General features: G+C 44.7%; 3 protein-coding genes across 3 annotated transcripts in view; 1 reads left to right on the top strand and 2 right to left on the bottom strand.

The window, feature by feature from the left end:
* camk2b2 (calcium/calmodulin-dependent protein kinase (CaM kinase) II beta 2) overlaps nt 1–13087 on the bottom strand; it is a 68952-nt gene extending 55865 nt beyond the window's left edge. The window contains exons 1-2 of the mRNA XM_029709988.1: nt 12793–13087; nt 11110–11204 (exon numbers count right to left, since the gene is read on the bottom strand). Of these exons, the coding sequence (XP_029565848.1) occupies nt 11110–11204; nt 12793–12854 (157 nt within the window). The 5' untranslated portion in view covers nt 12855–13087. The remainder of the gene's footprint in view (nt 1–11109; nt 11205–12792) is intronic.
* Nucleotides 13088–15618: 2531 nt separating this feature from the next.
* On the bottom strand, nt 15619–24359 carry nudcd3 (NudC domain containing 3). The gene is made up of 6 exons (XM_029709987.1): nt 23990–24359; nt 22293–22639; nt 21881–22013; nt 21517–21660; nt 21206–21394; nt 15619–16325 (listed from the first exon to the last, which is right to left on the bottom strand). The coding sequence occupies exons 1-6, from the start codon at nt 24185–24187 to the stop codon at nt 16215–16217; spliced, it is 1122 nt and encodes a 373-aa protein (XP_029565847.1). The 5' UTR covers nt 24188–24359; the 3' UTR covers nt 15619–16214.
* An 84-nt stretch (nt 24360–24443) lies between these two features.
* On the top strand, nt 24444–25710 carry mrps24 (mitochondrial ribosomal protein S24). Its single transcript, XM_029709872.1, has 5 exons — nt 24444–24459; nt 24585–24601; nt 24822–24902; nt 25010–25121; nt 25321–25710. Exons 1-5 carry the CDS (start codon nt 24444–24446, stop codon nt 25596–25598), a joined length of 504 nt encoding a protein of 167 aa, XP_029565732.1. The 3' UTR covers nt 25599–25710.
* The last annotated feature ends 263 nt before the right edge of the window (nt 25711–25973 follow it).

Raw genomic sequence — 25973 nt, 5'->3', positions numbered from 1 at the left:
GCGATTGATAAGAGACATTACTGTGCAGCCGTATTCATTGACCTGGCCAAGGCTTTCAACTCTGTCAATCCCCACATCCTTACTGGCAGACTCGACAGCCTTGGTTTCTCAAATGATTGCCTCGCCTGGTTTACCAACTACTTCTCTGATAGAGTTCAGTGTGTCAAATCGGAGGGCCTGTTGTCTGGACCCCTGGCAGTCTCTATGGGTGCGCCACAGGGTTCAATTCTCGGGCCGACTCTCTTCTCTGTATACATCAATGATGTTGCTCTTGCTGCTGGTGATTCTCTGATCCACCTCTATGCAGACGACACCATTCTGTATACTTCTGGCCCCTCTTTGGACACTGTGTTATCTAACTTCCAGACGAGCTTCAATGCCATACAACTCTCCTTCCGTGGCCTCCAACTGCTCTTAAACGCAAGAAAAACTAAATGCATGATATTCAATCCATCACTGCCCGCACCTGCTCGCCCGTCCAGCATCACTACTCTGGACAGCTCTGACTTAGAATACGTGGACAACTACAAATACCTGGGTGTCTGGTTAGACTGTAAACTCTCCTTCCACACTCACATTAAGCATCTCCAATCCAAAATGTAATCTAGAATCGGCTTCCTATATCGCAACAAAGCATCCTTCACTCATGCTTCCAAACATACCCTCGTAAAACTGACCATCTTACCGATCCTCGACTTCGGTAATGTCATCTATAAAATAGCCTCAAACACTCAACAAATTGGATGCAGTCTATCACAGTGCCATCCGTTTTGTCACCAAAGCCCCATACACTACCCACCACTGCAACCTGTACGCTCTCGTTGGTTGGCCCACGTTTCATACTCATCGCCAATCCCACTGGCTACAGGTTATCTACAAGTCCCTGCTAGGTAAAGCCCCGCCTTATCTCAGCTCACTGGTCACCATAGCAGCAGCCACTCGTAGCACGCGCTCCAGCAGGTAAATTTCACTGGTCACCCCCAAAGCCAATTACTCCTTTGGTCGTCTTTCCTTCCAGTTCTCTGCTGCCAATGACTGGAACAAACTGCAAAAATCTCTGAAGCTGGAGACTCATATCTCCCTCACTAGCTTTAAGCACCAGCTGTCAGAGAAGCTCACAGATCACTGCACCTGTACATAGCCCATCTGTAAACAGCCCATCTATCTACCTATCTCATCCCCATACTGTATTTATTTATTTATCTTGCTCCTTTGCACCCCAGTATCTCTACTTGCACATTCATCTTCTGCACATCTACCATTCCAGTGTTTAATTGGTATATTGTAATTACTTCGCCACCATGGCCTATTTATTGCCTTAATTTACCTCATTTGCACTCACTGTATATAGACTTTTTGTTTTCTTTTGTTCTACTGTATTATTGACCGTATGTTTTGTTTATTCCATGTGTAACTCTGTGTTGTTGTATGTGTCGAATTGCTATGCTTTATCTTGGCCAGGTCGCAGTTGCAAATGAAAACTTGTTCTCAACTAGCCCACCTGGTTAAATAAAGGTGAAATATATATATATCTTTTTTAAAGATATCTCCTATTGGCTAGAAACAGCTGACAATCATGTGCACCTTACTAGCCTCATGTGAGGTGTGTGTGTTCTCAGTATGAGAGGGGATGGCCTAGCCAAGCTTCAGAGGTTGTCATGCCATATCTGTTGGCAGTAGAAACGGTTCTACTCTCTCTCCCTCTCTCTCTCCCTCTCTCTCTCTCCCCTTTCTCTCTGCTCTCTCTCTCTCCGTCTCTCTCTCTATCAAGAGGAGCATAAATTACTGTCTCACTCTGTAGAATCAAGCGGCATCTCAAATATGTTAATTTGAGATTGCAGATCGAGGACACCAGAAGCACACACACACACACACACACACATATATAGACACATGCATACACGCACACACACAATCACGCACACACACACATTTAGAGGCAGTGTGAGGAAAAGGATCAATCAGCCAAATGCATCTGCTTTCTCTTGTTAGCTTGAGCTACTGATGAGCAGACTACTCATTCTCTATATCTATATCTATCATTCTCTATCTCTATATCTATATCTATCATTCTCTCTCCATCCCTTCTTCTCTCTCTCTCTCTCTCTAGCTCTCTCTCTCTATCTCTCGATCTATCATTCTCTCTCCATCCCTTCCTCTCTCTAGCTCTCTCTCTCATTCTCTGTCTCTCTCTCTATATCATTCTCTCTCCATACCTCATTCTCTCATTCTCTCTCTCATACTCTCTGCAACACACACATACATATATATACATATATATATATATACATACAGTGGGGGGAAAAAGTATTTGATCCCCTGCTGATTTTGTACGTTTGTCCACTGATAAAGAAAGGATCAATCTATAATTCTAATGGTAGGTTTATTTGAACAGTGAGAGACAGAATAACAACAAAAATATCCAGAAAAACGCTTGTCAAAAATGTTATAAATTGATTTGCATTTTAATGAGGGAAACAAGTATTTGACCCCCTCTCAATCAGAAAGATTTCTGGCTCCCAGGTGTCTTTTATACAGGTAACGAGCTGAGATTAGGAGCACACTCTTAAAGGGAGTGCTCCTAACCGCAGCTTGTTACCTGTAAAAAAGACACATGTCCACAGAAGCAATCAATCAGATTCCAAACTCTCCACCATGGCCAAGACCAAAGAGCTCTCCAAGGGTGTCAGGGACAAGATTGTAGACCTACACAAGGCTGGAACGGGCTACAAGACCATCGCCAAGCAGTTTGGTGAGAAGGTGACAACAGTTGGTGCGATTATTCACAAATGGAAGAAACACTAAATAACTGTCAATCTCCCTTGGCCTGGGGCTCCATGCAAGATCGCACCTCGTGGGGTTGCAATGATCATGAGAACGGTGAGGAATCAGCCCAGAACTACACGGGAGGATTTTGTCAATGATCTCAAGGCAGCTGGGACCATTGTCACCAAGAAAACAATTGGTAACACACTACGCCGTGAAGGACTGAAATCCTGCAGCGCCCGCAAGGTCCCCCTGCTCAAGAATACATATACATGCCCGTCTGAAGTTTGCCAATGAACATCTGAATCATTCAGAGGACAACTGGTGAAAGTGTTGTGGTTAGATGAGACCAAAATGGAGCTCTTTGGCATCAACTCAACTCGCCGTGTTTGGAGGAGTAGGAATGCTGCCTATGACCCCAAGAACCCCATATCCACTGTCAAACATGGAGGTGGAAACATTATGCTTTGGGGGTGTTTCTCTGCTAAGGGGACAGGACAACTTCACCGCATCATTTGACAGGGCCATGTACTGTCATATCTAGGGTGAGAACCTCCTTCCCTCAGCCAGGGCATTGAAAATGGGTCGTGGATGGGTATTCCAGCATGACAATGACCCAAAACAAAGCAATGCAATATTAGGAAGGTGTTCTTAATGTTTTTAAAACATATATATACACACACATATACGTATATGTATATACAGTACCAGTCAAAAGTTTGGACACACCAACTCATTCAAGGGGTTTTCTTTATTTTTACTATTTTCTACATTGTAAAATAATAGTGAAGAAAACAAAACTATGAAATAACACATATTGAATAATGTAGTAACCAAATAAGTGTCAAACAAATCCAAAATTATTTTAGATTTGAGATTCTTAAAAGTAGCCACCCTTTGCCTTGATGACAGATTTGCACACTCTTTGCATTCTCTCAACCAGCTTCACCTGTAATGCTTTTCCAACAGTCCCAAAGGAGTTCCCACATATGCTGAGCACCTTTGGCTGCTATTCCTTCACTCTGCAGTCCAACTCATCCCAAACCATCTCAATTGGGTTGAGGTCAGGTGATTGTGGAGGCCAGGTCATCTGATGCAGCACTCCATCACTCTGCTTCTTGGTCAAATAGCCATTACACAGCCTGGAGGTCTGTTGGGTCATTGTGCTGTTGAAAAACAATTGATAGTCCCACTCTGCACAAACCAGATGGGATGGTGTATTGCTGCAGAATGCTATGGTAGCCATGCTGGTTAAATGTGCCTTGAATTCTAAATAGATCACAGACAGTGTTACCAGCAAAGCACCCCCACACCATCACACCTCCTCCTCCATGCTTCACGGTGGGAACCCCACATGCAGAGATCATCTGTTCATCTACTCTGCATCTCAGAAAGACATGGTAGTTGGGACCAAAAATCTCAAATTTGGACTCATCAGACCAAAGGACAGATTTTCACCGGTCTAGTGTTAATTTCTCGTGTTTCTTGGCCAAGCAAGTCTCTTCTTCTTATTGGTGTCCTTTAGTAGTGCTTTCTTTGCAGCAATTCGACCATGAAGGCCTGATTCACGCAGTCTCCTCTGAACAGTTGATGTTGAGATGTGTCTGTTACTTGAACTCTGTGAAGCATTTATTTGGGCTGCAATTTCTGAGGCTGGTAACTCTAATGAACTTATCTTCCACAGCACAGGTAACTCTGGGTCTTCTTTTCCTGTGGCGATCTTCATGAGAGCCAGTTTCATCATAGTGCTTGATGGTTTTTGCGACTGCACTTGAAGAAACTTTCAAAGTTCTTGATATTTTCCGAATTGACTGACCTTCATGTCTTAAAGTAATGATGGACTGTTGTTTCTCTTTGCTTATTTGAGCTATTCTTGCCATCATATGGACTTGGTCTTTTACCAAATAGGGCTATCTTCTGTATACCACCCCTACCTTGTCACAACACAACTGATAGTCTCAAACGCATTAAGAAGGAAATATATTCACAACTGTTAATTGAAATGCCTTTCAGGTTGAATTACTCATGAAGCTGGTTGAGAGAATGCTAAGAGTGTGTAAGCTGTCATCAAGGCAAAGGGTGGCTACTTTTAAGAATCTCAAATATAAAATATATTTTGATTTGTTTAATACTTTTTTGGTTACTACATGATTCCATATGTGTTATTTCATAGTTTTGTCTTAACTATTGTTTTACAATGTAGAAAATAGTAAAAATTAAAATAAAAAAAAACTTGAATGAGTAGGTGTGTCCAGACTTTTGACTAGTACTGTATATACAGTTGAAGTTGGAAGTTTACATACACCTTAGCCAAATACATTTAAACTCAGTTTTTCATAATTCCTGACATTTAATCCTAGTAAAAATTCCCTGTCTTAGGTCAGTTAGGATCACCACTTTATTTTAAAGAACGTGAAATGTCAGAATAATAGTAGAGAGAAGTATTTATTTCAGCTTTAATTTCTTTCATCGCATTCCTAGTAGGTCAGAAGTTTACAAACACTCAATTAGTATTTGGTAGCATTGCCTTTAAATTGTTTAACTTGGGTGAAATGTTTTGGGTAGCCTTCCACAAGCTTCCTACAATAAGTTGGGTGAATTTTGGCGCATTGCTCCTGACAGAGCTGGTGTAACTGAGTCAGGTTTGTAGGCCTCTTTGCTCGCATGCGCTTTTTCAGTTCTGCCCACACATTTTTTATAGGATTGAGGTCAGGGCTTTGTGATGGCCACTCCAATACCTTGACTTTGTTGCCCTTAAGCCATTTTGCCACAACTTTGGATGTATGCTTGGGGTCATTGTCCATTTGGAAGACCCATTTGCGACCAAGCTTTAACTTCCTGACTGATGTCTTGAGATGTTGCTTCAATAAATCCACATAATTTTCCTTTCTCGTGGTGCCATCTATTTTGTGAAGTGCACCAGTCCCTGCTGCAGCAAAGCACCCCCACAACATGATGCTGCCCCCCCCCCCCCCCGTGCTTCACAGTTGGGATGGTGTTCTTCGGCTTGCAAGCCTCCCCCTTTTTCCACCAAACATAACGATGGTCATTATGGCCAACGGTTCTATTTTTGTTTCATCAGACCAGAGGACATTTCTCCAAAAAGTACGATCTTTGTCCCCATGTGTGATCTTTGTCCCCAAACCATAGTCTGGCTTTTTTATGGCGGTTTTGGAGCAGTGGCTTCTTCCTTGCTTGCTGAGCAGCCTTTCAGGTTATGTCAATATTTACATTTCAGTAATTTAGCAGACGCTCTTATCCAGAGCAACTCACAGTAGTGAATGCATACATTTCATACATTTTCTTTCCCATACTGGTCCCCCGTGGGAATCTAACCCACAACCCTGGCGTTGCAAACACCATGCTCTACCAACTGAGCCACACGGGACCACAATATATATATATATTAGGACTCGTTTTTCTGTGGATATAGATACTTTTGTACCTGTGTCGTTTGTACCTTTTGTACCTGTGTCATGTACCTGTACCTATGCCGGATTAAGTGATATGACATGCTATTCTATAAAATCCTTTCTCTGTAATTAATATTACCTGATTGAGCTAATCATGTTAATGTAATTAACTAGAAAGTTGGGGCACCACGAAAGAGTGTTTATAGAGCTGTTATCTTCCGAATAAACTCTGAAAGACCTAGTAATATTTTACATCAATAGCAGTCAACATTAATCGTCACCTTATTTCAGTCTCATCTGAAAGTTGTAAATTCTTGGTTATCTTCACGAACCCTGGCTAACAAGTTGAATCAGCAATACAAAATTGGGTTTAATAATTTATTTCCTAAATACCTAACTAATCACACAGAATTACATATACACAGAATGCAAATTATGTCATACAGAAAACGTCCCTGGTGGACGGAACCTGTATGATGGCTTGTTACACAAAGAGAGGGGGTTGGGCTTGAATGAAAGAGCGGGAAGACTGAGGAACAAAGGGAGAAGCTGTGCTATCGTAAATACAGTATCTTATGCATTCTAAATTACCGCCCATTTGGAAAAGGAAAATGCAATAAATATTTACTCTGAGCTGCGCTTCGGTAGGTTGGTCGTAGATGCTGGCCGTGTTGGCCAACAGAGATCTTCCTGTCCTCGGAAGAATGTCTCTGGTGGTAAATTGGATACGTCGTAGTATCGTCGTTGTGTGTTAGACTGGATACGTCGTCCGTCCTTTCCTAGCCCACGTTTACAGCGGCTGCTGCTAACTCAACGGCTAGGAAGTCTGACTACTTTAGTGAATAAGAGTTCGAAGTTCATACCATTCACATCCAAAGCTCACGCTGAGGTTGGCTTAGTTCTGTAGTTGACATGTTAGTCCTTTTTAACGTATGGACCATCGTCCTATCGTCCTCGGAACAGGAGGTTACATTTTCGTCAACGGCTTAAATAGTGGAGGGAGAGAAGGGTGTGTTTCATAGTTTATAACCCATGTCTCTTCACAGGGGCGGGCCACTGATTGAGCAGGGCTCTAACCTTATGAAAACCCAATTCTCTCATTTGGAAGCTAAAATTACATTTAATCTTATCACAAATAGTTTCATATTCAAACATTTAATTTGCACAACAATTCCATGTGAATCTGATAACTAGAATGTGTAGACTTTCCCAGATACAGTTTATTACCGAAATATGGTTCCTTTCCCCCCACTTGTTTGATGTTCCCAGACTCTCTATGTTTAACAAAGGCTATTCAAGAGTCCTTCAGTAGAGTCAGAGAGAAAGGGAAGGGAGAAAAGTATTTATGGTGGGGTCATAAACCTTACCCACAGGCCAACGTCATGACACCTGTTTCCTCCATCGTCTTCACAAGGTCCTTTGCTGTTGTTCTGGGATTGATTTGCACTTTTCACACCAAAGTGCGTTCATCTCTAGGAGACAGAACACGTCTCCTTCCTGAGTGGTATGACGGATGCATGGTCCCATGGTGTTTATACTTGCGTATTATTGTTTGTACAGATGAACGTGGTACCTTCAGGCGTTTGGAAATTGCTCCCAAGGATGAACCAGACTTGTAAAGGTCTACAATCTTTTTTCTGAGGTCTTGACTGATTTCTTTTGATTTTCCCATGACGTCAAGCAAAGAGGCACTGAGTTTGAAGGTAGGCCTTGAAATACATTCACAGGTACACCTCCAATTGACTCAAATTATGTAAATTAGCCTATCAGAAGCTTCTAAAGCCATGACATCATTTTCTGGAATTTTCCAAGCTGTTTAAAAGCACAGTCAACTTAGTGTAACAAGCGTCGTTGTAGGTAGACCAAAATGCAGCGGGTATATTTATCATCTTCTTTTATTGAAGGAAAAAACAAAACACTTACAAAAACTGTCCCGTAAGGTGCACAGACTAAACAGGAAACAACCACCCACAAACACAAGTGAAAACACACACAACTAAATATGGCCTCCAATCAGAGATAACAACAAACAGCTGCCTCTGATTGGAGGTCATTGACAAAACTAACATAGACATAGAAAAACTAGAAAAACCACATAGAAATAGAAAACATAGAACATAAACTAAAAACCCCGAAACACACTAAACAAACACCCCCTGCCACGCCCTGACCAAACTACAATAACAAACAACCCCCGGATGCACCGAAACACAAACAAACCCGCAAAAATAACCCCAAACTTAAAGGGAGGGAATGGAGGGTGGCCACCGTCACCGACGGCTCCCGTGCTACACCCCCCCCTCCCTAATCCTCCAACTACGGAGGTGGCTCAGGCTCCGGGCTTAGTCCCCATTCTAATCTGCCCACCCCCGCTGAAGGCTCAGGGCTGTAGACCACTGCTGAAGGCTCTGAGCTGAGGTGCGTCGCTGGAGACCTCGGGCTGAGGTGCGTTACTGGAGACCTCGGGCTGAGGTGCGTCGCTGGAGACCTCGGGCTGAGGTGCGTCGCTGGAGACCTCGGGCTGAGGTGCGTCGCTGGAGACCTCGGGCTGAGGTGCGTCTCTGGAGACCTCGGTCTGAGGTGCGTCTCTGGAGACCTCGGGCTGAGGTGCGTCTCTGGAGACTCAGGGCTGAGGAGCGTCTCTGGAGACTCAGGGCTGAGGACTGAGGCTCCGGACTGTGGGCCGACTCCGCAGGCTCCAACTCCGCAGGCCCCGGACTGTGGGTCGACTCCGCAGGCCCCGGACTGTGGGCCGACTCCGCAGGCCCCGGACTGTGGGCCGACTCCGCAGGCCCCGGACTGTGGGCCGACTCCGCAGGCTCCGGACTGTGGGCCGACTCCGCAGGCTCCGGACTGTGGGCCGTCTCCGCAGGCTCCGGACTGTGGGCCGTCTCCGCAGGCTCCGGACTGTGGGCCGTCTCCGCAGACTCCTGACTGTGGGCCGTCTCCGCCGGTTCCGGACTGTGGGCCATCTGTCGGTTCCGGACTGTGGGCCGTCTTTGTCGGTTTCGGACTGTAGGACGTCGCCGGAAGCACTGGACGGGGCACTGTCGCCGGAAGCTCTGGACGGGGCACTGTCGCTGGAAGCTCTGGACGGGAAACTGTCGCCGGAAGCTCTGGACAGGGCACTGTCGTCGGAAGTTCTGGACGGGGCACTGTCGCCGGAAGCTCTGGACGGGGACTGCGCACTGTAGGCCTGATGCGTGGGGCTGGCTTTGGAGGCGCCAGACTCTTAACACGCACCTCAGGGCTAGTGCGAGGAGCAGGAACAGGACGTACTGGACTGGGCAGGTGCACTAGAGGCCTGATGCGTGGGGCTGGCTTTGGAGGCGCCAGACTCTTGACACGCACCTCAGGGCTAGTGCGAGGAGCAGGAACAGGACGTACTGGACTGGGCAGGCGCACTATAGGCCTGATGCGTGGGGCTGGTTTTGGAAGCGCCAGCCTAGTAACACGCACCTCAAGGCTAGTGCGAGGAGCAGGAACAGGATACACTGGGCCATGAACTCTCACCGGCGGTCTGATGCTTGCAACTTGCATCACTGGTCCTGGCTCGATGCTGGCTCTAACATGACACCTGTGAGGAGCTTTCACCAAGCGCATTGGGCTGTAGCTGCGCACTGGCAATACTGTGCGTATCTCCGCATAACATGGTGCTTGCTTGATCCGTCGCTCCCCATAATAAACACAGGTGCCCCTTCGTGCCCTTTCCGCCAGTACCTCTCTCCGGAATCTCACGTCAAGCTCCTCGCTTGATTCCTGGACTGGCTCCCCACGGTAAGCACGGGGAGTTGGCTCAGGGCTCACCCCTGGCCTAGCCAAACTACCCGTGTGGCTGCCTCCTCTCCTCCTGAAATGGAGGATATAATGCCTCATACCTCCGTCGTTCTGCCTTAGCTGCCTCCAGCTCCTCCTTCGGGCGCTTGTACTCCCCAGCCTGGTGCCATGGTCCTTTCCCATTTAATACCTCCTCCCATGTCCACGACTCCAAATAGCTTTCCTGCTGCTCCTTCCTCCGCTGCTTGGTCTTTCTTTGGTGGGTGGTGCTGTAACAAGCGTCGTTGTAGGTAGACCAAAATGCAGCGGGTATATTTATCATCTTCTTTTATTGAAGGAAAAAACAAAACAAAACACTTACACAAAACAAACGATGAAAACAGTCCCGTAAGGTGCACAGACTAAACAGGAAACAACCACCCACAAACACAAGTGAAAACACACACAACTAAATATGGCCTCCAATCAGAGATAACAACAAACAGCTGCCTCTGATTGGAGGTCATTGACAAAACTAACATAGACATAGAAAAACTAGAAAAACCACATAGCAATAGAAAACATAGAACATAAACCAAAAACATTTACATTTTAGTCATTTAGCAGACGCTCTTTTGTACTGGTCCCCCATGGGAATCGAAACCACAACCCTGGCGTTGCAAACACCATGCTCTACCAATGAGCCACACGGAAACACACTAAACAAACATCCCCTGCCACGCCCTGACCAAACTACAATAACAAACAACCCCTTTTACTGGTCAGGACATGACACTTAGTGTATGTAAACTTCTGACCCACTGGAGTTGTGATACAGTGAATTATAAGTGAAATAATCTGTCTGTAAACAATTGTTGGAAAAATTACTTGTGTCATGAACAAAGTAGATGTCCTAACGCACTTGTCAAAATTATAGTTTGTTAACAAGAAATGTGTGAAGTGGTTGAAAAACAGTTTTAATGACTCCAACCTAAGTGTATGTAAACTTCTGACTTTATATATATCTTACACTACACACACACACACTGCATAGGGATGGGAAAGCTAACTTTATGTTGTATAATTTCACCAGATACCACACAGCTTACCCACCATGCAGCTATTTGACAGTTGGCACATATTGTTTGTGTGTGGGTGGGTGTATGTGTCTCACCTCTGGCTGAGAGCTTTTTGGTATTGATGATTTTGGCAGCATATTCCTGGCCGGTGCAAAGTTTCACACAGCGGCGCACCACTGAAAACGCTCCCCTGGGAAAAAAAGGCAGATAAAACAGGTGTTGGACATCACCTGGCCCTGGCAGCATCTCAATATTCTAGTCATTTCCTCTACTGTCTCCTTGTCTCCTTTCCTTCATTCCCACTGATCTTAAAGAACTGGACAGGTTAAAAGCATATCCTTATCCACTTCCCCTCTGCTGCTTTCACATCTGCCTTTCATGAGTAAAGACATTTCTCCTGAAAGGAGTCATTGAGTGTGAGACACGTGACAAGCAGCACAGCAGCACATCATGCAAATGAGAAGACTCAAGAGAAAACAACAAAAACTGTCTTTCAAGGATTTCTCTGTGTGTGCGTGCAACCGTTTGTGTGTGTGTGCGTCTGCATCTGTGTGTGTGAGAGGGAGAGAGAGTGAGACAGAGCGTGCATGTACCGTAGCAGTGCTGGTATTTTGGGGGGAGCTTGCATAACGAACTCAGCAGGGAAAACAGCAGTAACCGTCTGTGTCGTTTTCTCTGAGCTATATATAGAACACCTTAGTACTGTTACACAATAACACACACACTTTAACCTGACTGTCTCACACACTCTCACACAGGCCAGAACACACACGCCAGTGAACCTGCAGTTACATATACAAATGAACTACATGCTGTGCCATAAAGGTGCAGACCTCTTCGTAGAACTCCTAGTATTAGGAGTTCTACGAAACATTTGCTGCACATATTACTTTATGGTAATATGTGCAGCAAATGTTTGGATTCAATAATGGTACCATCTCTACAGTTCTGTTTGCATAAGGATGTATTATGATCTATAAAATATGTTTCTCCGCCTGACAGAGAATGAGGAGAATACTCCCCCCTACCCAGTCCCACCCAGCACAGCCTGACACACCTATCCTGCTATGTGGTACAATTTCTCTCTCTCTCTCCCTCTCTCTCTCTCTCTCTCCCTCTCTCACCCTCTCTCTCGCTCACCCTCTCTCACCCCCTCTCTCTCTGACCCTCTCTCTTTTTCTCTCTCACCCTCTCTCACCCTCTCTCTCTCTCTCTCTCTCTCTCACCCTCTCACCCTTTCCCTCTCTCTCACCCTCTCTCTCTCACCCTCTCTCTCTCTCTCTCTCTCTCTCTCTCTCACCCTCTCTCATACACAGTCACACACACACACTGACACACCTATCTTTCCATCCTCTCTCAAGTCCCCAATTACAAAACATTCCATGCTGCTCTGATCTCTGACAGCTAAAATTGGCACACTTCCTCTCTCTTCAGACTGCTACATCATGTCCCCAGTCCCCACTGATGCTGTTGTTACAGACCATGCAGCAAGCAGATCAAATGTAGGCTAGCCCATCTTTAATCTTCAAGTTTAAATATTGTATTGTCATGTCGAGGCTCCACTTCAAAACAGAGTGAAAACGTGCGTTTTGTTTAGCTGTGTTGCTGCGAACGTGACAGATCAGCAGAGATGAGCCCTGACCCCCATTCCGCTGCGCTGCCGCTCCAACAACCCATACACATCTGCAGACATGCAACTATGCAAAGCAACCATAGAATAACACGATGAGGATACAATGATGGTGCCATCATATAGCAATAAAGCAGCAACGCCTTACTTTCCGAGTTCTTCATATAGTTGGAAATCGTCCGTAAAACGTGTACAGGTAGTGACTGCCATCTTCCGTTTATTCGCGGGGGTCGTGAGCCCAAAATAAATCCGTCTTCAAGTGAATTTATATTGGATGTATCCGTAGAGTAGCCTAGTTATTCTATGTAAAAACAAATGCCGCGGTGTAATGCGTTTTCTGTCCAGAGAACACAAGGAACCAGGCCTCAAGATATGTAGGCTATTCGAGTGGAGGAGAGGCAGTGGTGCATCTCTCTCTCTCTCTCTCGCTCTCTCTCTCTCTCGCTCTCTCTCTCTCTCTCTCTCTCTCTCTCTCTCTCTCTCTCTCTCTCTCTCTCTCTCTCTCTCTCTCTCTCCGAAAGTGTGCCGTTCACTCCGTTTCTGCACCGGCGAGCGCGCTGTAAATTCAACACATCATTTTCCCACCACCAGGGGGAATTGCAACGGCTCGACAACACCTGGCACATCAGAATCAGATATGTTCTTTACAGGCCTTGGCATCATCACCAATCATGTGTAGCAGCTGGAACACCTATAGCCTAAAGGCAATACAATTGATTGAGGTCTTTTTTGAGGTCTACCCAAATAAAATGGACTATATTTTAGTGTGTCGAAACTGTTAGACAGGTATGTATCCTTAAACTGTTATACTTTGATTATCGTATTTTTTCAATGACCCGACACACCAATTCAAACCAAAGTGTGGTCCATGGTAGGCAACATCAGTGCTTGAGGTGGGCGGGTGCTCAACGCAGTACCTCAAAATGTATCCTGCGATAACTGGCCCCTCCCTCTTGTAAGATAGAATTGACTCTAACGCATGACGAATAAAAACTTCCAAATATACCATTTCAGTCCACTTGAAGAACTGGGCAACTTAAAGCACCAGTGTAACTGACCTGGCACGGAAGAGATCTGCGGAGTCATAGGCTGCTACTGTCTATTGTCTCTATTCTTGGATTGTTCTTCTGCACTGACATCACAAATAACTCTATTCTTAGGAGCAAAGCTTCTACACTTCAGACCTGAGAAAGACAATCATTTTGATCTTCAAAGAATTGTATGTGACTGTATTCATGTTTAAAGAATTATCTGTGAATGTATTCATTTTTAAAGAATTGTCTGTGATTGTATTCATCTTTAAAGAATTGTCTGTGACTGTATTCATCTTTAAAGAATTGTCTGTGACTGTATTCATCTTCAAATAATTGTCTGTGACTGTATTCATCTTCAAATAATTGTCTGACTGTATGGATCTATAAAGAACTCTGTGGCTGTTTTGATATTTCAGAAATATCTGTGACTCAGTGGAGGCTGCTTGGGGGAGGACAGCTCATAATAATGTCTGAAACTAAGTGAATGGAATGGTATTAAACCATGTGTTTGATGCATCATTGTACCATTCCACTAATTACATTCGAGCCATTACCAGGAGCACCTTCTCAACAATTAAGGTGCTGCCAAACCTCCTGTGCTGTGACTGTATTAATCTTTAAAGAACTCTCTGTGACTGTATTAATCTTTAAAGAACTCTCTGTGACTGTATTAATCTTTAAAGAACTCTCTGTGACTGTATTCATCTTTAAAGAACTCTCTGTGACTGTATTCATCTTTAAAGAACTCTCTGTGACTGTATTAATCTTTAAAGAACTCTCTGTGACTGTATTAATCTTTAAAGAACTCTCTGTGACTGTATTCATCTTTAAAGAACTCTCTGTGACTGTATTCATCTTTAAAGAACTCTCTGTGACTGTATTAATCTTTAAAGAACTCTCTGTGATTGTATTAAGCTTTAAAGAACTGTCTGTGACTGTATTAATCTTTAAAGAACTGTCTGTGATTGTATTAGCCTCCCTGTGGCTCAGTTGGTAGAGCATGGTGTTTGCAATGGTGTTTGCAACGCCAGGGTTGTGGGTTCGATTCCCACGGGGGGCCAGTACGAGAAAAAAAAAATGTATGAATTGAAATGTATGCATTCACTACTGTAAGTCGCTCTGGATAAGAGCGTCTGCTAAATGACTAAAATGTAAAATGTTAAAGAACGGGCTGTCAGTGTCTATGCTGTCTGTCTGACCTGCGTGTAGATATATTAGTTCTGATATCCATCTTTTATCTTATTCATCTGATACTGCCATTCTCAGACCAAGGAATATTATACTGCACTGAGGAGAATCAGAGATCTTTTTATAGCGCCCTCCTCTGGCACTACTGTTAAATGTCAAGTCTGCCGCCAGACACCTCTGTAGATCTACAGGGACCCATAGAGACGTATAGAGATCTCTACTTAGCAACAACCCATTTTGCATGGACATTGCCATTGAGGGCTTCCACCATTTTAAAGTAGTCAACTGGGTGGGTATTCCTATGGGTTGGGAACGATCAGTCAATGACTTCTTCAAATTGTTTTGCCTAGTTTATAAATGTATTTCAGCTATATTACCGCCATCTAATGGCCACAATAAATAAATGACCAGATTTGGTTCAAGACTCCAGCACTGCACGTGGTGGTAAATCAACAATATTATCTTTACACTTTTTTCCAAACTTCTAAAGAAAATAAGACTACTTGAAAGTGGATATTGCCTCAATGTGGGTGCTTTGGTGTGTTTGGACCCCAGGAATAGAAGCTGCTGCCTTGGCAGGATGGAAAAGGGATCCCTAATAAATACAACATAAAAATGCAAACGGCACTCCCCATTCTGCCACAGACGCCATAATAGCAGATACAATGTTGAGAACTTTTTGCATCTCTATGCCAATGACACATAGGTTTTAATGCCACTCCACAGCACACAGACATCAGAGAACGCATCAGTGCAGGTTTTATTTCTTTTATTTCAGGCACACAGTACTGACACACCTCAGTAAAATGAAAATGGCAGGGAGGTATTTAGCCAACCAATATCAGTCGTCTACATGTAAAACACCACAGACATCTGGACCTGGAAGTTGCCCCTCGAAACTGATCTAGGGTCAGTTCTGCATTCTCCACCTCAATGGTGGTGAAGGTTAAGATATGGGGAGGGTTATCTGATCCTAGACCTGTGTCTGTACAGCTATCTCCTAGGTCCAGGTGTGTTCAGTGGGCAGACAGACACTTAAACAGGTATGTTCAGGGTCATGTTCATTAGGGCCCGAAATGGAAAGGGTTTTAAAACAATTTGCAATGGAAAGAGTAAATGAGCGTTCAGGGAGTGCAGGAAGTTCCTCACAGGTTGTATTTTTTCTTCTGTTTGGTAAGTAATGAACACAACCCGGGTATGTCACATCAGTCAGAACACAGTAACAAAGCTCATCTCCCTCCTATTCAAAGATCACTCAGAAAAAGAAAGAATCCTCTTAAAATACCAGGCAGTTTCTACTGATAAATCTGCTAACTCTCCTCAGTCTCTCAAACCCATTATTGTGTGTTCACATCTGTATGGCACTGGAGGGGATGTCGAACATGGAGGGATCAAACTGTTGTCCTTTAAAGGGAGAGCCCTCAGCATCCCAGCCCTTCTTCAGCATGTCATGCACCTTCTACATGAGGAGAAAGAGAGAGAACTTGTGAGAACGGAATTCCCACATACATACAGTGCATTCGGAAAGTTCAGACCCCTTGACTTGTTCCACATTTTGTTACATTACAACCTTATTCTACAATGGATTAAATAGTTATCCCCTTCATCTATCTACACGAAAAACTGAAATATGACATTCACATAAGTATTCAGACCCTTTACTCAGTACTTTGTTGAAGCACTTTTGGAAGCGATTACAGCATCGAGTCTTCTTGGGTATGATGCTACAAGCTTGGCACACCTGTATATGGGGAGTTTCTCCCATTCTTCTCTGCAGATCCTCTCAAGCTCTGTCAGGTTGGATGGAGAGCGTTGCTGCACAGCTATATTCAGGTCTCTCCAGAGATGTTCGATCAGGTTCAAGTCCGAGCTCTGGCTGGGCCACTCAAGGACATTCAGAGACTTGTCCCGAAGCCACTCCTGCGTTGTCTTGGCTGTGTGCTTAGGGTCATTGTCCTGTTGGAAGATGAACCTTCACCCCAGTCTGAGGTCCTGAGAGCTCTGGAACAGGTTTTCATCAAGGATCTCTCTGTACTTTGCTCCGTTCATCTTTGCCTCGATCCCGACTAGTCTCCCAGTCGGTGCCGCTGAAAAACATCCCCGCAGCATGATGCTGCCACCACCATTCTTCACCGTAGGGATGGTGCCAGGTTTCCTCCAGACGTGACACTTGGCTTCCAGCTAAATAATTCAATCTTGGTTTCATCAGACCAGAATATCTTCTTTCTCATGGTCTGAGAGTCCTTCAGGTGCCTTTTGGCAAACTCCAAGCGGGCTGTCATATGACTTTTACTGAGGAGTGGCTTCCGTCTGGCCACTACCATAAAGGCCTGATTGGTGGAGTGCTGTATAGATCATTGTCCTTCTGGAAGGTTCTCCCATCTCCACAGAAGAACTCTGGAGCTCTGTCAGAGTGACCATCGGGTTCTTGGTCACCTCCCTGACCAAGGCTCTTTTCACCCATTTGCTCAGTTTGGCTGGGTGGCCAGCTCTAGGAAGAGTCTTGGTGGTTCCAAACATCTTCCATTTAAGAATTATGGAGGCCACTGTGTTCTTGGGGACCTTCAATGCTGCAGAAATACACTGCTCTAAAAAATAAAGGGAACACTAAAATAACACATCCTAGATCTGAATGAATGAAATAATCTTATTAAATACTTTTTTCTTTACATAGTTGAATGTGCTGACAACAAAATCACACAAAAATAATCAATGGAAATCCAATTTATCAACCCCATGGAGGTCTGGATTTGGAGTCACACTCAAAATTAAAGTGGAAAACCACACTACAGGCTGATCCAACTTTGATGTAATGTCCTTAAAACAAGTCAAAATGAGGCTCAGAAGTGTGTGTGGCCTCCACGTGCCTGTATGACCTTCCTACAACGCCTGGGCATGCTCCTGATGAGGTGGCGGATGGTCTCCTGAGGGATCTCCTCCCATACCTGGACTAAAGCATCCGCCAACTCCTGGACAGTCTGTGGTGCAACGTGGCGTTGGTGGATGGAGCGAGACATGATGTCCCAGATGTGCTCAATTGGATTCAGTTCTGGGGAACGGGCGGGCCAGTCCATAGCATCAATGCCTTCCTCTTGCAGGAACTGCTGACACACTCCAGCCACATGAGGTCTAGCATTGTCTTGCATTAGGAGGAACCCAGGGCCAACCGCACCAGCATATGGTCTCACAAGGGGTCTGAGGAGCTCATCTCGGTTACTAATGGCAGTCAGGCTACCTCTGGTGAGCACATGGAGGGCTGTGCGGCCCCCCAAAGAAATGCCACCCCACACCATGACTGACCCACCCCCAAACCGGTCATGCAGGAGGATGTTGCAGGCAGCAGAACGTTCTCCACGGCGTCTCCAGACTCTGTCACATCTGTCACATGTGCTCAGTGTGAACCTGCTTTCATCTGTGAAGAGCACAGGGCGCCAGTGGCGAATTTGCCAATCTTGGTGTTCTCTGGCAAATGCCAAACGTCCTGCACGGTGTTGGGCTGTAAGCACAACCCCCACCAGTGGATGTCGGGCCCTCATACCACCCTCATGGAGTCTGTTTCTGACCGTTTGAGCAGACACATGCACATTTGTGGCCTGCTGGAGGTCATTTTGCAGGGCTCTGGCAGTGCTCCTCCTGCTCCTCTTTGCACAAAGGCGGAGGTAGCGGTACTGCTGCTGGGTTGTTGCCCTCCTACGGCCTCCTCCACGTCTTCTGATGTACTGGCCTGTCTCCTGGTAGCGCCTCCATGCTCTGGACACTACGCTGACAGACACAGCAAACCTTCTTGCCACAGCTCGCATTGATGTGCCATCCTGGATGAGCTGCACTACCTGAGCCACTTGTGTGGGTTGTAGACTCCGTCTCATGCTGCCACTAGAGTGAAAGCACCGCCAGCATTCAAAAGTGACCAAAACATCAGCCAGGAAGCATAGGAACTGAGAAGTGGTCTGTGGTCACCACCTGCAGAACCACTCCTTTATTGGGGGTGTCTTGCTAATTGCCTATAATTTCCACCTGTTGTCTATTCCATTTGCACAACAGCATGTGAAATTTATTGTCAATCAGTGTTGCTTCCTAAGTGGACAGCTTGATTTCACAGAAGTGTGATTGACTTGGAGTTACATTGTGTTGTTTTAGTGTTCCCTTTATTTTTTTGAGCAGTATATTTTTGTACCAGATCTGTTCATAGACACAATCCTGTCTCAGAGCTCTACGGACAATTCCTTTGACCTCATGGTTTAGTTTTTGCTCTGACATGCACTCTCAACTGTGGGACCTTATATAGACAGGTGTGTGTCTTTCCAAATTATGTCCAATCAATAGAAATTACCAGAGGTAGACTCCAATCAAGTTGTAGAAACATCTCAAGGATGATCAATGGAAACAGGATGCTCAATTTTGAGTTTCATAGCAAAGGGTTTGAATAATTATGTAAATAAAGTTTGTTCTTTTATTTTAATAAATTTGCTAACATTTATGAAAACGTGTATTCGTTTTGTCATTATGGGGTATTGTGTGTAGGTTGATGAGGGGAAAAAACAATTTAATCCATTTTAGAACAAGGCTGTAACGTAACAAAATGTGGAAAAGGTCAAGGTCAAGGTCGGAATACTTTCAGAATGCACTGTACATACAATACAAATACAGAACTGCACAATTGGACTCAACATAGTTCAGCACCAAATTCCTCCACGTGTCCCTACAGTTGAAGTCGGAAGTTTACATACACCTTAGCCAAATACATTTAAACTCAGTTTGCACAATTCCTGACATTTAATCCTAGTAAATATACCGTCTTAGGTCAGTTAAGATTACCACTTCATTTTAAGAATGTGAAATGTCAGAATAATAGTGGAGAGAAGTATTTATTTCAGCTTTAATTTCTTTCATCACATTCCCAGTGGGTCAGAAGTTTACATACACTCAATTAGTATTTGGTAGCATTGCTTTTAAATTGTTTAATTTGGGTCAAACGTATCGGGTAGCCTTCCACAAGCTTCCCACAATAAGTTGGGTGAATTTTGGCCCATTCCTACTGACAGAGCTGGTGTAACCGAGTCAGGTTTGTAGGCCTCCTTGCTTGCACGCACTTTTTCAGTTCTGCCCACAAAATTTCTATAGGATTCAAGTCAAGGCTTTGTGATGGCCACTCCAATACCTTGACTTTGTTGTCCTTGTCCATTTGGAAAACCCATTTGCGACCAAGCTTTAACTTCCTGACTGATGTCTTGAGATGTTGCTTCAATATATCCACATAATTTTCCGTCCTCGTGATGCCATCTATTTTGTGAAGTGCACCAGTCCCTGCTGCAGCAAAGCACCCCCACAACATGATGCTGCCACCCCCGTGCTTCACGGTTGGGGTGGTGTTCTTCGGCTTGCAAGCATCCCCCTTTTTCCTCCAAACATAACGATGGTCATCATGGCCAAACAGTTCCATTTTTGTTTCATCAGACCAGAGGACATTTCTCCAAAAAGTACGATCTTTGTCCCCATGTGCAGTTGCAAACCATAGTCTGGCTTTTTTTATGGCGGTTTTGAAGCAGTGGCTTCTTCCTTGCCGGCTGAGCGGCCTTTCAGGTTATGTCGATATAGGACTCGTTTTACTGTGGACATAGATACTTTTGTACCCGTTTCCTCCAGCATCTTCACAAGGTCCTTAGCTGTTGTTCTAGGATTGATTTGCACTTTTCACACCAAAGTATGTTCATCTCTAGGAGACAGAACGCGTCTCCTTCCTGAGCGGTATGACGGCTGTGTGGTCCCATGGTGTTTATACTGGCGTACTATTGTTTGTACAGATGAACGTGGTACCTTCCGTTTGGAAATTGCTCCCAAGGATGAACCAGACTTGGAGGTCTACAATTTTTTTTCTGAGGTCTTGGCTGATTTCTTTTGATACACCTCCAATTGACTCAAATTATGTCAATTAGCATATCAGAAGCTTCTAAAGCCATGAAATCATTTTCTGGAATTTTCCAAGCTGTTTAAAGGCACAGTCAACTTAGTGAATGTAAACTTCTGACCCACTGGAATTGTGATACAGTGAATTATAAGTGAAATAATCTGTCTGTAAACAATTGTTGGAAAAATTACTTGTGTCATGCAGAAAGTAGATGTCCTAACCGACTTGCCAAAACTATTGTTTGTTAACAAGAAATGTGTGGAGTGGTTGAAAAACAAGTTTTAATGGCTCCAACCTAAGTGTATGTAAACTTCTGACTTCAACTGTATGCCCTTCTCAACATCATGAGGCTTAGGTTAGTTTGATGGTAGTGTATGCATGTTTACGCGCGTGTGTGTGTCCATTCTTGTGTGTGTGTGTGTGCGTGCTCTCACCATCTCGTGGCTCTGGGGCTTGCCCTGTAGTTTCTGGTGGTAGTCGAAGGTGAGTCTGTCCAGCACGGCGTGCTCCTCCTCGTCCACCGTGGCCATGGAGCGCTCTCTGTTGATCTGGTTCACATCAATCTCCTTCTCCCCTTTCAACACAGCACTCCACCAGACCTCCCCACTCTTACTGAGAGACAACTACAGGGAGAGGGAGGAAGGCTGCGTCAGTGAGTGAGTGTGTCTAGATACATTTGTAGGTGTGTGTGTGTGTGTGTGTGTGTGTGTGTGTGTGTGTGTGTGTGTGTGTGTGTGTCACTCACCACCACACAAGATCCAGGCTCCAGGCTCCATAGTGAGTTCTCAGTGTTGATCTTATGTGTGAGCTCTCCTTCCATCAGGACCGTCTCTCCTGCCTCCTCCTTCAAACACACACGCACACTACCCGGTTGCATGTTCACACACACCTGGCACGGACACACACAAAGAGAAATTAAAGCATGAATACTTCACATACATTACATGGTACAACCCCAGGAGAAATGTTTAACTCAAGAATCACATCAACTGGACACAGAAAACTCATCACATCATAATAATTCAAACAGGAATTTATAAACATTAAGGATTTGTTTTTGAAAAGGTTGAAATATGTAGAAAGAGGAGCCCTGTGGTGACCGTGTTTACCTGTCTGCCCTTGACGACGGTCTTGGGAACGTTGACCCGGACCTCAACATCGGTGTAGTCCTGAGACCAGCTGTAGGTGTCCCTCACCGCCCCATTGTAACTATCTGGACTGGCCTGTTGCACCACCTGACCACTGACACACACACACAGTGGAAGAAGCACTCGATACAAGGGTTGGTATTAGGGTGGATTTTAGTATTGGGGTCAATTCCATGCCACTAAGGAGATTCTACCAAATTCGAAACTGCCAACATGTATTTGTAGAGCATTTCTGCAAATATGTAAATGTCCCATCTATAACAGGTTTTAACAGTTGTGAACCTGTTTTGTGTAACTTTGTGAAAGCATTGAAAAAGCTCGGAGAAAGAACCAGTCATACTGGCATGGCCAAGAGAGGCAGTACAATACTAACTCTGTAGATGCTGAACAGGCTGCTGCTGCCTGGTCTCCATGTGATGACGGCTGGGCCACACTGCTGCAATGGGGCTGTGGAATAGAGTCTGGGGCTTGGCTGGAAGAGGCTTGGCTAGAGGAGGTAGTGCTAGAGGCTGCACTGGGCTCTCCAGAAGCTGAGTCAGAGCTCTCTCTCTGGGCATCAGGCTCTGTCTTCTCCCCTCTCGGCACCTCTAGCTGCTCAGTGGCCTGCAACTCCAGCTCCTGCACCGCGGGGGGCACCATCCTGGCCTCCTGTCTCTGCTGCAGCTCCCTCTGTTGCCTCTCTCTGTCCTGCTCAGCCACACGCTCAAACAGACGGAAGGACTGTGGAGAAAAACAGAGACATGACGAGCTAAGTCCATAATTAACCCCCTAATCACTTTTTGTGCACCTTAAAAGGTAGTCTGCAAGATGGCATCATCATCATAGAAAAGGGGACGACATCCCAACTTATAACCAAATCAGCCTAACATCAGACTAACATCTCTTCCCATACGAGTTAAGACGCAAGGAGAGATGCCAACAATGGTAGTCTTGACAGATTAGGTCACTGTTAACCTATCGTAGCAGGAGTAAAAGAAAATGCATGAGCGGAGTTCCCACATCCGCTGAATCCCTGAAAACCGGATACAGCCGACTGTTGGCAACTAAGTTAAGAGTGGGTCAAATGCCACATTCAAAACAACTGTAGCAATCATAGCCAAATACCATCCGGTCACGCAGGGCGCCTGACCTCCAGGGCCCACCCCCCTAGCTAATTTCCTGCAATTCTACACATTTTACTATGACTTATGCCATGTTAATGATACCTGAATGAGAGTGACTAACAAAATCAATGGGGCCCCCTGGAGGTCAGGGCACATGCCCTGCGTGACAGGTCGGTATTTAGCAATGATTACTAGAAGTTTAGATAGCTGGCTAGACTAATTTACCAATCTAAAAATGTTTAGCTGACATGGCTAATTGAGTGACTGTAAGTGACCGACATAAGAGAAAAATTGTTGATGCACAACCCAATTTCGAACTTGCACCTTATCTATTCTACTATTCTAACTCTCAACAGTAAGTTGAGACTATGACTGAGTTCAATAAGCGCGGTTGCTTATGCCTGGAGCAGGCCCTTGTTCAAGACCACTTGACTCGGAATTCCTAGTCGGAAACTCGGGCATCTTTCTAAAGTTCCGACCTGAAGATCACTGACGTGAGGATTTTTACCTCGTTTTTTCCGACTTCCCTGTTGTCTTGAAAGCACCATCTGTTGATGTTGTAGGTAAATCGACCCGTTGTTTATGCTTATGTCATACTACTGAGTATACGTTTAAAAATTACGTCTATGTTGAGCAGATGTCTATGGATAGGATGGACACCTTACATTTTTAGCAATGCTTTTTGTCCTGATAAAAACTAGATAATTGTATCCACCGTGGGGCCCAGTTTCATAATATTACCATATGTCCCAGCTGGTTGCTGTAGTTTTGAAGAAATCACGAAAAAACAGGCCTTGTTTTAGGGCATTTTCACCCTGCCAGCTCCTATTTGTTCTATTGACCACCATGGTACCAACTCGCCTTCCGAACATTCTAGGGGGCAAATTGGCTGGCCTAAACGGCTAACACAGAAGTTGTCAAATATTTAACTAGCTAACTGCAGTAGTAGGTAAGCTACATTTGCTACCTTTAGGACCATTTTCTCGGCCACCCCTGGAGGGAAGCCCATACGGTCGTTGGGGGTTGACAGCAGACGGTAAAAGTCTGTCTTGCGGTACAGGAAGCCGAAGTAGACCTGAAGGAAATTCTGGATGTTTCCAACATGCTGCAAGATTCCAAGCAAAGCGTTGTCATACAACTCTGTCATTTCCATGGGCGACGCCATTGTAGATTTTAAACGTTCTGCGTAGTTTGTCAAACTGTTGAAACTTGACACTAAAGACTATTGTATTTCAATAAATGTATCTTTATCGCAAAAATATGTAGTTGTCGTTTGAGATTGTGCTCCCAAGCTAGCTGGATAGCTATTTTGATTTTTAGGTACGAACTGAAAATTGTCCCCAGGGTAACACCACCACCTGCAAAATAAGGTTCCTATGTCAAAACACTGTTTTCTAATATAATACATTGTGTTGAATATAATGCATCCATATCAATGTATATAATCAATAACAAAATGTAATTAGTGTTTATATAATTGTACATCTTGATACAATGAGAACGGCTAATTTCTGGCTCTTCCCACAAACCCTCTCATCAGTCAAAATGGCTGCGTCCTTGAGTTGTCAGTGTGATATCGGTGAGAAACATGTTTACATTCGTTCAATAACTGTTTGAGATTATTCTACTTTAAAGTGTTGTGATATAGTCGAACGATGACTAGTTTTGTTTTGATACGTTGGCGGGGCTTGGACAAATAGCGTGTTTCTGGCTGGCTAGCCAATGATATAGCAGCTAACGTTAGCCAATGTTACTTGGCTGTTGCTCAGTGTCTTTGTTTCCACACCTTTGCCCCACAGAACGCGCTTGCCAGAGTCGGCACTTCGATATACAATAACTTTGCAACACGAGCACTTCATGTCACTGCAGCATGCTGCAAGGTATGTATTCAACCTGACTGTTAAAGCCATTGACTACTGCCTCACTCACTGGCTGCTAAAAAGAGCCTCCAACTTGGCATCTGGTACTTAAACTTTTGTGTTGTCAGAATCGTGCAGCTCGTATTCGGGTGGGGAAAGGAGACCGACCAGTAACCTATGAGCAAGCACTCCATCCCCACCACATAGGACACCGCAAGGGCTGGCTCTCCCAGCACACGAGTGAGTCACTGTCTAGTTTTCCCCACTTATCTGACCGTGCACAAGATAACTCGGTGTATAGCGAGTAACAAAGTTACTGTCAATACGCTGGGCTAGGTTATAGACTAACCATAGTAATCAGATAGAAATGCTGACAAACTTGATCGTGTGTCAAAGGAGACCTAACCTTTCTCCCTCCATCCTGCGCTTTATCTCCTAGGTAATCTACAGCGAGAGGGAGGAGCATCAGATCGTACTGTGGAAGACGTGTTTGTACGACGTTTCCTCTTCCGAACTTTCCATAACTGCCTGGCCAATGAGATTGTGATAAAGCTACGAGGCAACATGCTGGTGGTGTGTACCTTGATGCTGCAGAAACTCCCACAGAAGTTCTACTTCCTGATTGGCTACACTGAGACACTGCTCTCCCACTTCAAGTGTCCTGTTAAAATGGAGGTACAGACCCTGGAGGATAAGGCTGTCTACAAGTACGTCTGAGACAGGAATTGCTAACAGATTTGATATAAGACTTGTATACAGGACTATTCTGGGGAAACTCACCGATGTACAGTTAAAAAATAAATTGAATTTGAAAGGGTCTATTGAAATGTATCTACAGTGTGTGGAAACCAACTATTGAGTGTGTGCCTTGGAGTTGGCTCTTCAGAGTTGGAATAGACAGACTACCAGATAACATTATCTTCAGGTTAACAGCAGTACACCTGTGTATTTAGTCAGGTGAAATGTCTACTTAGTGAAAATAAATATAATGTATACAAGTGACACGCGTCTCCATCCTACACAGCAGACAATCTGTTCCAATGTGCTACATCTCTTTTTAAGGAGAAGGAAGTGAGAAAGGTAGGAGAGCGT

This window comes from Salmo trutta, chromosome 23 (assembly GCF_901001165.1).
Source record: "Salmo trutta chromosome 23, fSalTru1.1, whole genome shotgun sequence".
Lineage (NCBI taxonomy): Eukaryota > Metazoa > Chordata > Actinopteri > Salmoniformes > Salmonidae > Salmo > Salmo trutta.
The sequence above is the reverse complement of the archived record's forward strand: the minus strand, read 5'-3'. Positions and strand labels throughout refer to the sequence as shown.